Here is a 14,297-nt window from a genome sequence, read left to right as displayed (position 1 = left end):
GTTTTTTTTTTTTCCCTGGCCCATCAAAAGAGAGACAGTCCTTTAAAACATGCTGCTGCTGCTTGACAAATGTTTTACTGGAATGTGGCAAGAGCTTATAAAATCCAAGTTTAGTTTTCTAATGGCGTAAGATATTTGTTCACTCTGGGAGGGTTCATCCTAAATGTGGAGAAGAAATGTGTGTGATCAGTGTTTTTTTCTTGGGGGGAGGGTTGATTCTAAATTTGGAGAGGAAATTTGGTCAGTGTGTTGTTTCTTTTGTGTGTGTGTTGTTGTCGTTACAGATGTTAACTTGTCACTGCAGCCTAAGTTACAACGATAACTATTGACACTACTTGCAATGCCATGGAAATATTTAACTAGGGAACCTATTAGCACCTCCGCATTGACCTCTAGTGGCCATCTGACATACAGTAAATTTCCGTGAGCACAAACATTAGAATTATATTGAAAACTTACTTCCATGTTGAAGTTAAATGCACAAGGTAACTTACAGAATGCCCTCCAAAATACAAAACACAAATAAAATAAGTTAGGCCTGTTTTCGAGTTGAATATTTAAAATGATATTCTCTCATTTCAGGTTTGACCTACTGCATAAATATGCTGGTGACAATAGTAAACTTTCACTTTGATGTAGCGATCAGGTGACAGTAAATAATTATGTATAGAGTACGCATGCAGGAAGACAACAAACCCAATGGGATTAGAGAAAAAAAAAAGATAACACGTCTTAAAATACTGTACCATATGAGTCACTCATTGAAAATCAGTCCAAAAAAATGGATCCCCGATGAGGGTTTTCTGAATGTGTGACAAATACTCCAAAAAACTCATCCCACGTCATAAGTAAATATGATTAGATGCGATGGGAGTTCTGAACCTAAATACATAGCCTTCATCTGTCTACAAACATAACCACGGAACGGATTTGGGGAAAGTGACAGAAATGCAATACGGTAATCAATGAAAATTGATACAATAGGTACAGTACATGCAGAAAACAAAAAAGGAAAGAAATCACTCGACTATTGTATCCTGCATTATGGCTTTCAGGAAACATGCCTATTCCCTACCGTTTAATACATACCGTTTCATAACTCGTTATGTCACGCTTACTTTTCAACTTCTCATAAAAATGTAAACTGAAGGGGGCGCATTGCGAAAGCATGTATTTTGACGTAGTGTATATTAGTGTATATTAGACTTAAACCTCCACAGGGAACCATGTTTATATTGTTGAGCCATAATCACGGAATTTTGAGGTAATAAATAATGTCAAAAATTTCAGACTAATGAGAATTTAAGTTTCCAAACATCTTATTATCATGCTATCTTTTGTCCAGATGGGTTAAACAGCATTACAGTATTTGTCTTTGGCGCTTACGGTTTAAATCGTGCGTCACAACACCTTCAAGACCTCGGGGAGGGAAAACTGAAAAACATACGACTAAAACCACCGCCCGTGCATCGCGAAATTCTCTCTCCTCTCCTCTTATTATATAGATTTATAATATTCACAATGGAAAACGAAGATATGGCATTGAAAGCTGCAAAAAGGCGAGAACGCCAATCAGGTAACAATCTTGGACTATTTACTAGCCTTATTTTCGCTTGTGTTTGTGCAGCTGGAGCGTCACAGTGTATCAATTGTTTGAGCGCAGAAAAGCTAAATATCTGTTATTTGCAATAGATCACAACTCCTTGTCTTTTTGCAACTTGTGCGACTGGTATGATGAAATAGGTTGAATTTGAATTGAGGTTTCCAAAAACTAGCAAAACCCAGGCAAACGAAGGCTAGCTGCAGGCTAACGATGTCATGCGAAAGTTAGCTGAGCAGGGGAATTGTTCTCAGCTTCCATGTTACCACTCCCAAGTACAAATTGTTATGTCACATTTGTTGGGAGTTTAAAAAAATCAAAAGATGCTTTGTGTGAGCGAGTGAGTGAATCGCACACAAACTTTACGATCACTGCATGTACTCATTGTATTATCATTATTATTATTTTATTTTTTTTTGGGGGGGGGGGGTAGCGGCTGCTGTTGCTTTTTGTTGCAGTTATTTTTAATTTTGCATCGTGTCCACGTTCAGCAGGTTATGATTACTGATGTCATTTGTTCCTCATCGTTTGCATGATACTGTGTCGGACAGGTAGTCTTTCGGTATACAGTACAGTGAACCCAAGCCTATTCAGCCCCCCCCCCCCCCCCCCCCCCCCCTCAACCTGTTGGCAGTGGTAGAGTAAACAGGAGTAATATCGCGTCCAATGTTTTCCACGATCAACAAACCGATAATATGTTGCTGCAATAAGGAAAGAACTACTCACAAGTTATTCAATCGCCTCGTTTAACAGCGTGGAGGAAGAAAACTTCATTACAAAGTAACTAGAACAAAATGATATCATAGGAGCACAATTATGGACCACATGCAGTACAGTTTATGGGAAAGCCTTGATAGAAGGCAGTAGGGAGCTGAAACTTCACCCAGATGGTGACAACATGGCACAGTTCACCACTTAGTTATCACTCTACCAGGACTGTGCCATCTCTTGGGTGAAATACTGCAAGAGTGATGTGGAAGAATATAACCCCCAAATGGTCAAAATACTGCTCAAGGGTTAGTTAACATGTTCATATGGCCAAAAACAATTGGGATTGGGAGTCTTAGTTACTCTGCATTTTTTGCTGCTCTGCAGGACTCTGTCCCAATAGCCCTGTGAATAGCCAGGGTTTACTGTACAGTATATTCCTATTGTTTACTTGGATCAATGGTGTTTTGACCTTTTAACTTTGTCTGTAGGTCCATGCAGCACTTTACATGATGCAGAAGGTATTGCAGCCGATCACACCTTTTGAATCATTGCATGTCATTAAATTTTGTAGGGCAGATGCTACTGTGTAACCGCTTTGCATTTAGCCCAGTGGTTAACACATTTGAGTGAATGACCAGTGATTTGGAACATGTAGAATAATGGCTGCTCTAATTTATGACACTGGAATCATGTTTAAAAAAAAAAAGGAAGAGTAACGCACCAATGGCAATCCTATGTATATGAAATAATATTTCATTTTCTATGGCTCTTTCGTCCATCGTTAACCTAAGCTAATGCACTAGTCACGTCTTACTCATGAACATACTCATAATATAGTCATAATAGAGGTTCAACAAGATGATTCAACAACTAATCCATCACCAAACTATTATTAATGTACTAATTATTAGTTAACTCAATAAGTCATTGTGTTGTAGTATGTGTTTGAAAATCACTTCGAGGGCATAAACAAGTAGATTGCATGCTGTGTGTTACCTGAAAATGGCACATTTATCATAGAATCTCTGCACATCTGGATAGTACGTGGTATTAAACATTTTTCAATGCACATTTACCATACGACCAACCTGACACATACTTTCCATGTTGGGGTCATGTAAATTATGTAGAAATACTTTAACACCATGAATGGTTACAGTTTTAGGCAATTTTCCTCTGAGTTTTATTTTGTAACATAATCTGAAGAAGCACATAGGCCTCTATTTGTTTCAAGTGTGTGGGGGCTCCTATATTTTGGTATTTTCTCAGATGTGCATGATTAAAGATGAGTGGATTGTTGTGGGTGTGAACACACGACTCGCTTTGCAGCCGATATAAGCTCTTATTCCATTTAAGTTCAGCATTCTAGAGGCTCATTATATTTGACATGGCATAAGCAGAAATTGATTTCCTGAATAATCTCATGGTTACGCCAAAATCGAAATGTCATCCCCACACAATATCATCAGGTTTTGTGCCTTACATAAACGTACTACAACAGTCATCAAAAACCAGATGCTGTTTCTTTGATGTGATTGGTTGAAGGCCTTGAGAATGAAGCGGTCATCCCAATGGAGCTCTTGAGATTTTCACATAAAGACTTTTTGAATTCAAGATGTCCTCTGTTTACGACTGAGTCCCATTTCAACGGTACTGGTGCAATTTACATACTTCTGACACGTTATTCAAGTCATAATTATGATAATTAAATGCAAGGACAACACTTCTTGGTAATGTTTTTCCAACAACCAAATGAAAACCAATGTATCCGGCGGTAAGTAAGCAAACTACTTTGTGTTATGATGACGGAACAATCTTCCACTGCTACACAAAGAAGTTTCTAGCATACCATTCATAAAGTCAAAATGAGTACTTTAAGTGTTTGTATGCAAAACACGTCGAATATAAATATAAAACAGTCATTACATAGGGCAGTAATGAAGCGAGCCTCCATATGCCACGCGATGGCAAATTCTTACCATTCGCACTATAACCGCAAACTTGTATTACAGGACAATCGTAAAACAAGGGCCCCACCTATCTACACAACATGTGAGGAAAAATGACAGCTGTGTATCATTTTTTTTTTTCTAGCATTGGAGACTGGAGACTCTGATATCGGCTTCTGCGGCTGGCTGTTAGTGGGCATGTCTCTTCTACTCATGGTGGTCACATTGCCTCTCTCCATTTGGATGTGCATCAAGGTCAAGTTTGTTTCACCGCATGCATTAGGCTGTTTTTATGTGTTTCTCAGATCCAATTACAGGATGTCATTTGGATGTCAATTAAGAGCCGTTAAAGGAAGATATACAAGCTGACTGTGTGTTCTGCCTCCGCACACAGATTGTGAAGGAGTATGAGCGAGCCATTATTTTCCGCCTGGGACGACTTCTACGAGGAGGAGCCAAAGGACCAGGTTGGAAACTAAAACTTCTGCACATCTATCTCTCTAGCTATCTTGCTATCCAGATATCTATCCATCTATCTGTATAGTTGTACAAAAAACAATCTAAAGCAAAACAATAAGTCCAAAAACAAATATTGTGATGACGCAAAAAAACAGCAACTCTGTCTGAATTGCACACAAGCGCACAGAAGGTGTCCCTTGATAAGCAACTACTGTAGCATTTCAGCGGATAGAGAAAAGCACTGCCAAGCTTTCACTTCTACCCTGGGCCTACGGGCATTTCACTTCTACCCTGGGCCTACGAGCAAGCCAAGAAAAAAAAAAAGACTTGGCAAGAAAGAGAAACAACGTCACTCACGTCACAATTCCACTGGCAATTTGCAAAAGCTAACTTCAGACTAAACACATCAAATAATACAGGGGCGATAATGCAATAGCTGTAAAAAGTTTTATTTTGAAGTTGGTCTTCGTTCCTTTGTTAGCCGGGGGGTTAGCTTGAGTCTTCGCAATTCCATTGTCATAGCCTTCAAATCACAGACCCTCCAACATAATCATACTGCAGGTGTCTAAATAATGTGGGCTTTCTTTCAGTCTTTTAAAGCTGACATATACTCAACATAAAATAATGATGATAGTCATAAAAAGTAGTAAAAAAACATCTTCATGATTTAAAAGATGGAGTTGGCTGCTGACTGCATGCAGGACCAAACCAGATCTGCTCAGTCTGCGGCAAACTGTTTATACTGTATGTCACTGGTCAGGTTGGTTTAGTTTCTGACATAAATAGGCTTGTATAGCAACGGTTGCCTAGTTACTCGCAGACATGCGCAGATCATGACTTTGTAAACCCATAAAAGATGGAACCAGAAGCTCGGTAACTTGAAATACAGACAACATGCACTTTTTGAGTTGGCTTGTAGTAATAACAATAATATAAATGTAACAAATGTCACAATGAGGAGTCGATTTAGTATAAAAATGTACTCAAAGAACACAGGAAGTGTTAGTACAGTAAAGGATGCAATTGTCCAGTAAAATCAATAATAAGACAGAGTAAGCATAAAAACAAAAACAAAAAACAATGGAATCTGGTTAGACGCAAGCATGGCACAAATCAGAAATGAAAATATGCCCCGCCTCAAAGTGCTTCCTGCACTGACATTCACCAGGGCCTCATTTATGTCTTGCCATATGTCTGCCAGTGCTGTTTGACTTATAGATGCTGTAATAAATCTGAAAGCAGGGATGGGACTGTCTATTTTTTCCTGTAAGACGAGGTATTTGTCGAGGAAAAATCCGGGCTCCCATGAGAAACAATTTGCATACATCTCATAGCTCACCGTCTCTTCATCTTTGATTTGTTATTTTACAGCAGCTAATAAAAAAAAAAAAAAAAAAAAAAAACTGGGAGTGTCCTCTTAAAAAATGGCGAAATTGGACTCCCTGAAGCGCCAGGGGACACCTTTTGTGACGGGTTGGAGTAATAATAGCTGTCTGGCAGCAAATCTCACATTCCAGAGGGTCTTGTGGTATTTATGCCCTAACTAAGTCCAGCACTTGCTTCCTTGTAATGTTGTTGTTGTTTGTTGTTTTTTTTTAATGTGTGGAGGCTTGTGTAGCCAGTTTGCTTACGAAACATTTGGTGTGCCTGATAAGGAAACACTTTTGGTTATTTTTTACCACTGGAATTTCACTCATCACACGCTCGCGTTTTCTAAAGGTCACCCAAAAGCCTTCTTGTTTAGTCTCAACTTGGCCTGAGGAGAGCCGTGGTTGCTATTTGCCGTTGCCCAGTTAAACATGCACCTTCATAATTGAAAATGCATGAAAGCTAAATGTTTGCGTTTCTCTCCGGCACGTGCCAAGTATTGTTCCGTGCCCCCGCTGGATGCTTGTGACTTGAAACGGGCTTCTTGAAAGCTGCAAATATTCACAGCTTTGCCCGACTGTCAGCACAGCTGCAGTCTTATAAAGCCTGCTTGACTTGGCCCCTTGCCAAGATTTCATTCATCCCCGCCGGCTTCAAACATTCGTGAAGACGTTCGCTTATTATTGTGTTTACCACGGATGTAGTCTTCGCTAAGACTATTTGCATTCTTGTGATTCCACAGGTTTGTTCTTCATCTTGCCGTGCACTGACAGCTTTATTAACGTGGACATGCGCACCATCACCTTCGACATCCCGCCGCAAGAGGTACGACACCCACCATTGTGTTGACGTTAAACAAATACATCCGCCGAGACTCAAAGTCTGTCAAAACACATTTGGAAAATTCCTCCTTTAGTCCAAGAATATAAAACACTATAAACTTGAAATGCATGGTTGCAGACAACTGTAATTTATCACACCGTGCCGCATACCCTGTGGGCGTTGGATTGCTGCGGGCACAACATTTTGAGGATTTAAATTTCAAAATCAGAGAACGTATTAACAGCACGAGCAGTGGTCATAATCAGCAGTTAGGGTTTACAAAACACAACAAACCCAAATGAGTAGTGCCTCGGGCTGTCACTGATGGATATTTTTCGAGTAGATCATTATATTACTGCAACGAATAATCAGATTTAAAAAATGCATTGAAATTCATTCCAAAATCTTTTTTTTTCTTGGAGATATTAAAATGGCTCTAAAAGATTACTTGATTTTGAACAAAGCCATTGCTGCTACCTGCTGATTTTTATTTTTTTTATAATTAAATTTCAGTCAAGCGCGAACCTTCAATTGGAAGTTGCATCAGACTCTCCTGTACACGCTTGAAAAATTATAAACATGTCTTTGGTAGGCAGGGGCTATATGTTTTTATATGCACGTGCAGTGTCACTGTTCTGATTGCTTCGTGGTTTTAGACTCACCCTATTTCCACTTTAAATGGGAAAGTCTTATGAATGTGTACTGTTGACCCAAGATGTCAATTTTCTATCTAAATTGATCAAATGAATGTATTATTTTCCTGATACTCAAGAAAGGAAAGGAACAAAAAAATGGACTTCTCGTTTCCTTTCATTTGCTAAGTGGTTCTGCAGCTCCAATCCATGTCATAAATTAGTCGAAAAATACGGTAAGTGATTTTCAATTTGTTGCTTTTTCTGTGATAAGTACTATATATACAGTAAACACTAAGTATGAATGTGTTCCTAAAAATGTCAGGAAAATCCTGGAGGATGAGGAAGTCAAAACTCTATTTTTGTATCCTGATGTGAACAATAAAAAAGCCATCTCTGCATCCTCCTCACATTTAACAATATCTTCTTGCATGTTTCCTGTTTGGTTCAACCCCATTGCAGGTTTTGACGAAAGACTCTGTGACAGTGAGCGTGGATGGTGTGGTGTACTACCGGGTTCAAAATGCTACTCTGGCCGTGGCCAACATCACCAACGCCGACGCCGCAACACGCCTGTTGGCCCAGACCACACTGAGGAATGTTCTCGGTACCAAGAACTTGGCTGAGATCCTTTCTGATCGGGAAGAAATTGCTCACAGCATGCAGGTAGGGTTCATTTCAGCCTTGCCAACAGGATAAATGCACCAATGTTTTAGATTTATCTAACGTCATAAATTCATGGTTACATAACCACTTTTAAATGTTACCCCTCCCTCCCAACAACAACCACTTAGCATTAAAAGTGTGGATTTAAGAATATTTGTCAAAAAATCCTTCTTGAGGAGTACAGTCTTATCTTCAAACTAGGGCTGGGGGAAAAAATGAGTTGCTACTCAGTTACTCATTGAAATAGGATAGGATAATCTTTCTTTAAAAATATGATCGTAACAGCCTTTCTTGAGTTAATGCACTAGCACATTGTGTCGGAGCTTGTATGACACCAATGTGCTAATACGGTTGGTTACCCGTGTGAACATTTATTTTCTGCAGTTTACAAGCAGCTGTTCTGGTTTTGGTTCATGAAACATTTTGGCTGGTAGTCTGAACAGGGCCTTAACATTGCAAAATAGTTTTTCTGCTGCCAGTTTACTGAATCCCGTTTGCACATGTTCAGAAGCTGAGCAGTCCAAAATTTGAGAAGGAAAGGGGTAGCGTCGAAATAATCTTGATCGATCAAGCATTTTAATGACTTTTATGTGTGTGTATTAAGACTAAAAAAAAAAAAAAAAAAAAAAACCTTTATTGATCAGTTTTCCTGAGCCATATGGAGGCCCCTAGAAATCTCTGGGCCCAGTGCAATTCTCAGTTTTTACCTAATGGAAACTCTACCCCGACACTAATTTTAGCATATGTCTGAATACCTCCTGCAGTCAGCTGTTATCTGAATTCTAACTGGAATGACTTACTGTAGAGCCCTTTCATTTTGTGGACTTAATAGATTACACATAAATTCAGCTCAGGTCTACTCCCTTTCCTTCCCAACATTCTTGCTTTTCAAGCATTGTAAGCATATCCTGACCAAAATGGCATTTCTGGAATGGATGGCTATATTGAGGTCTTAAAAAAAACGCAGATACACTATATTATCTATATTGATAGATATATGTAACTACACATCGATACACAAATATACTATACCTGACCACAAATTCTGAGCAAAAACTGTGATGTGAGCGAAAACGTCTTTTTTCGTCTGTCAGTTTTTTATTTCCTGAAATCCCCAGTGCTAAAGGCTAACTGCAGTCATCTTTGTACTGTGTCACACTGACATCCATAAAGGCACCATGCTCATTTAGAGCCTCATGAGGACTGACCCACCCCATTTGAACCCCAGTGGTATTTTGTAATTGGACTGCTGTTACCCTCACCAAATTAGAAAATAAACTCATCCATAACTGAATAATCCCCCTCACCATATTTGTTACTGTCATCACACGTGGGGGGTCAGTAAAGGCGCAGGGTACTGATGACCAAATAGCAAACCCAAACATCACATGCTGTTTTATATCAAGGGAGTCCTGGGACCTGCTCTCAGAATAACCTGTATTTAATGTGTGCTTGTGGTAGTGAAGTTCGTGAAGCAGCTGTTGCGCCACATAGCACAACAAATAAACACAAGGAGCCTATAGAAAAGCGAACTGAGGATTCAAGTGGCCCTTTGCTTGCAAACTATATTTTCGAACATTATTATTCAGCTGCATGTGTCAATTTTAAAGTTAATAAACTGCAGCGAAACAGCAGGTGATACTGCATGTAGAGCGCAGCTGTCGGTTTGCAAATGATTGTTATCATTTATTCATCCATTAACTGAACGATTGAATGTTTGTTGTCAGAGGCGGCAGGTTGAGGCTTTATGTGAGCCACAAATTACTATCATTATCACGTCAAGTGTCATTTGTGTGAGTCAAATAGTGTTGCTTCAAAATGTATTGTTCATTATTTGAAGAGCTGACATCAGCCACTGTTATACTATGAGCGTGCTCTAAAAATTGATTTTTTTTTAAGTTTGCCCTTTGCTGCCATCATGTGGACAAAAGATTTGAGAGCTCAAGAAGATCGCAATATTTTCTCAAAGCTGGGGTTTTCACTCTTTTTTTCGACACCATTAATTTTATTGTTGTTGTTACTTCCCTATTTTATTCCTCTCACTTGTTGACATGCTACTCTTTTCACGTTTTTCACTATTCCAACGTCAAATAATGTAAATAAAATTCAGACAACGGCGCTTCCATTGTGGGGAGAAATTTGTCTAAAATTTGTTTCTCAAGAAGAAAGTAGTGTACTGCCAAACACCATTTAGATTTTAAATAGTGCTGTTAGTCAAAGATTTATACTATTTGGTCATTCGTAATGAACTGGAAATTGGTAGTTAGTCTTCAGTGTTTTAATTATTTTTCACAAAGCAAAAATTTTATATATTTTTTTTTCTTTTTTTGAATACTCAATACACAAAAAGAATTTTCCCAAGGATATCTGACTACAAGATACAGTCATTCATTCCATGTCATTGAATGTCATTAGAATCATTCCTCACTTTTATTCAGCCTGCATATGTGATTCCTCCAGAAATTACATTCCCTATTTTTTACCAACAATATTAAAAACCCAACTTAATATCTCCTTGTGATATATCAGTCCACCCTCGATGATGCTACCGATGACTGGGGTATCAAGGTGGAACGGGTGGAAATCAAGGACGTCAAGCTACCCCTGCAGCTCCAAAGAGCCATGGCGGCCGAAGCTGAGGCCACCCGGGAGGCCAGAGCTAAGGTATGCTACACTGCTAACACACAGTAAGAGGGATGATCTACATTGCTTTGAAAAAGTATTTGCCCCCTCTAGAGGTTGTTTTTTTTTCCCCCATACTTAAACTCACAAACCATTCTATCCTTCAAACCAATCTCGATATCACACGGAGACAACCCAAGGTTATAGAAGATGTAGTTTCTAAATTATGGGGGATTGATTCAAACCTATCTGACCCTGTACCAAAATGTAGTTGCCCCCTGACCCTAAAAGCGAGTTGTGCCAACTTTGGTAGCAATAACTGAAATTAAACATTGGCGATAATTGGTGATGAGTTTAAACCACAGCTGTGGAGTAAATTTGGACCGCTCTTGTTAGCATAAATGTTTAAGTTATGCCATATTGGAGGGTTCTCAAGCATTAACCTTATGTTTAAGGTCTCAATTCCAAATCCGAACTTTGACTTGAGCGCTCTGAAGCTTTTTTTATTTTGAGCTATTCTGAGCTATTCAATTTGTGCCCCTTTCATTTGAGCGCACAAATTGATGGCCCGAAGTTCTCCTTCAGCATCATCTGTTAAACCGCATAATTAATTTTTCCGTCGATCAACAAGTTGTCCTGATCCTGAGGAAGCAAAGTAGCCCCCGACCATCTTTACACAAGACGGTATCAGGTTGCACATCTTCAGTTCAGTTTTTGACTCATCAGTCCACAGAATATTTCTCCAAAAATTAGAAGATCAAGATGCTTTTTTGGAGGAACTTCTTCAATCAAAAAAGTTGAGGCCAGGGCAGTCAGGTTGTGAAATTGAACTTACAGGAAGGGGGAAATACTTCTTTGCAGCACTGTAAATCAGGAGCGCCCAAACATTCACGTTCATCATGTTATTGTGCCCACCAAGGTTATCGCCGCAGAGGGCGAGATGAACGCCTCAAGGGCGCTAAAAGAGGCGTCGCTGGTGATCGCCGAGTCCCCGTCCGCCCTGCAGCTGCGCTACCTGCAGACCCTCAACACCATTGCCGCAGAGAAGAACTCCACCATCATCTTCCCTCTGCCTTTGGAGATGATGCAGGGCTTCAACAAACACTAAGCGCCCATCACGTTCAAAACTTTCATGCAACAAGCATTCACATTGAAAACATGTGAAAGTGACCTTACACTCATACACATATTTCATATGTAATGCTTCAGATTTGCTGCATCCACTGCCATCTTATATTTCAGTTACTATTTTTTTCAGCTTATACATTTGTACATGCACTGTCTATGTCATTGCATGTTTTTACTAACGTGTTATCATATACTCACTTTCATCCATATGCGTATGGCTACTTGCCAGAGAAAATACTACTCTAGTTTCTCTAGTGCAGGAGTGGCAACGTCCGTTCCTGGAGAGCCACAATCAAACCCCCACAAACCAACACACCTTATTGAAATGATCAGGTCATCAGCAAGGTTTGAAGAAGCTTGATAACAAATCGAGACAGACCGGTTTGTGGCTGTCCAGGACCGGACTTGGCTACCCCTGCTCTAGTGTTAGTCTTCTGGTCTTTTTAAATGTCTAATTTCTTCTCACTGAATCATAACTCACAGACAAGAAAAAAAAATGGTCTATGTGAATCATAACGCTTACCAAATGAGCTGAAATTTCACTGGTAGCAACTTGGGCCAGAAAGTGCTGCACAAGAAAACGAGACAACACGAAGGCACGCCACACCCTAAGGGAATCACTAAAGTATTTTTTAACACTCTTTTGCAATTAGTGAATATAAAAGTAGTTTATAATGACGATTAACATAAGCTTTTTACACCAGAGTGCCACCAGCTGGATTTCCTTCAGCCTTATACGATGACTATCACAAATGAATGATCGTACCACCTCTTGAGTATATTAGAGCCACATCGCATTCATGTAACACCCAAAAAGGTCATACTAACCTGCATGAAGTATTACAATATAAGTGGAACAGACATTTTAGACATTCAGAACTTTAAAAGTGCCATAAAATTATTAAAAAAAAGTATAAGATGGATATACGTTTTTCTCATTTGTAAGCCACACTAAAAACTAACTTGAATTGAAACCCATATATATATATATTTACTCATTCAATGCCAGGGACGTATTTCCACTTTTTTTTTTTAAAAATCCCAGATACTTAAGTATTAAATCGATACTTTAGTACATTAAGGACATTAGTTTCCAGATACTTAAGTATTTAATCAATACTTAAGTATCTGGGATTGAATGTTTGAACTCTTAAAAAATGTGAAAATATGTCTCTGGCATTGAATTAGTTAATCTGTATACAAAATCATATATGCTGCTAATGTTTCTGTAATCTTTTTTTTAAGCAAATGTCATTGTGCGAAGTAAAAAAAAAAAAAGGGAATAGTGGATTCCCTGCAACTTAGCCAAGCCATAAATGTGCAAGAGAGTATTGCTTTGTGGGTATAGGGGTCGAATGGGTCCCTCAAATGCTAGCTTCAAAGCATAAAGCCTTAACTTACTGCCATGGATTTTTGTTGACACGTTTCTATGCAGTTTAACATTATCTTCAGAGATTTTAGTTATTTTTCAGTGTTCTATTTTTTTGTTAAAAAAAAAAACAAAAACAAAAAACAAGAAGTATTTAGTCACTCAGTTCCTCTTGAGGCGGTGTACAAGTTAGCCAAATAGTCAAAAGAGCTTTTTAATCGGTCTGTCTTTAAGGTTATTAAATGTGATGTGATCAGTAGCTGTTACGATTATGGAGTGAATTAATAGCTCATAAGCTTTACTAAACCATTCAGGTGTGTGCGCATGTGTACTTCCACACAAGTGTATTTTGCTGTTTCGCTTTGAGAAATTATATTAGTGTATACATACACGTTGCTGTAGTAACCACCACCATGTTATCACACTACATATGTTACATAAAAGTTACGGGGGGGGGTTCCATTCATTTGTATTTTGCCTCAGCAATTGTCCTTATGAAGCACTATTGATAAACAAACAAAAAATCTGCTGTAGACTTAATTAACATTAAGCTAAACACTGTAAAATGACCATTTACTCAAAAAGGAAAACAATTATGGCCATTGATTGTTGTGTTCAGGGGGGAAACCTTTTTTTTCAGCAATTGTCCTTATGAAGAACTATCGACAAAGAAAATGCTTAGATGCTGACTGAATTAACATGCTAAATACTGTAAAATGATCCTTTATTTTCAATGTCATCAAACATCAAATTGTTGTGTTCAGGAGGGAAACGTGTGTGATTTTGTTTGTTTGTTTCTAGTGTATTGTATTAATGATTGAACACTGTTTTGATCCCATAGCTGGAAATTAAATGCAAGACTGTTTTTTGTTACGCTTCTATTGCACCCTATGTATGCAGTACAGTACATTGAAAACATTATTAAAAGCTTTAAAAATTTGAATCGAGATTTGGATCTACACTTTTTTTAA

At 38.6% G+C, this 14,297-nt stretch overlaps 1 protein-coding gene across 2 annotated transcripts; it reads left to right on the top strand.

Moving 5' to 3' along the window:
* Positions 1-1,416: 1,416 nt before the first annotated feature.
* stom (stomatin) lies at positions 1,417-14,269 on the top strand. Of its 2 annotated transcripts, XM_088434417.1 has the most exons (8): positions 1,425-1,576; positions 2,800-2,829; positions 4,406-4,515; positions 4,655-4,727; positions 6,830-6,912; positions 8,004-8,207; positions 10,737-10,871; positions 11,749-14,269. In XM_088434417.1, the coding sequence occupies exons 1-8, from the start codon at positions 1,522-1,524 to the stop codon at positions 11,935-11,937; spliced, it is 879 nt and encodes a 292-aa protein (XP_088290543.1). In that variant the 5' UTR covers positions 1,425-1,521; the 3' UTR covers positions 11,938-14,269. The 2 variants fall into 2 exon arrangements, with proteins under 2 accessions (XP_088290544.1, XP_088290543.1); XM_088434418.1 differs by lacking the exon at positions 2,800-2,829 and having other exon boundaries at positions 1,417-1,576.
* The last annotated feature ends 28 nt before the right edge of the window (positions 14,270-14,297 follow it).

This window comes from Hippichthys cyanospilos, chromosome 15, assembly GCF_059441005.1.
Source record: "Hippichthys cyanospilos isolate Australia breed blue-spotted pipefish chromosome 15, RoL_Hcya_1.0, whole genome shotgun sequence".
Taxonomy (NCBI): domain Eukaryota; kingdom Metazoa; phylum Chordata; class Actinopteri; order Syngnathiformes; family Syngnathidae; genus Hippichthys; species Hippichthys cyanospilos.
Note: the sequence above shows the minus strand (reverse complement) of the source record. Positions and strands in the feature narration are given on the sequence as shown.

What these genes read in the sequence shown, in the direction of transcription:
- stom (XM_088434417.1), top strand. Translation starts at nt 1,522, where the DNA reads ATGGAAAACGAAGATATGGCATTGAAAGCTGCAAAAAGGCGAGAACGC. An exon ending in TCGACATCCCGCCGCAAGAG is followed by an intron (nt 6,913 to 8,003) that starts GTACGACACCCA and finishes ACCCCATTGCAG; the next exon opens with GTTTTGACGAAAGACTCTGT. An exon ending in AAATTGCTCACAGCATGCAG is followed by an intron (nt 8,208 to 10,736) that starts GTAGGGTTCATT and finishes GTGATATATCAG; the next exon opens with TCCACCCTCGATGATGCTAC.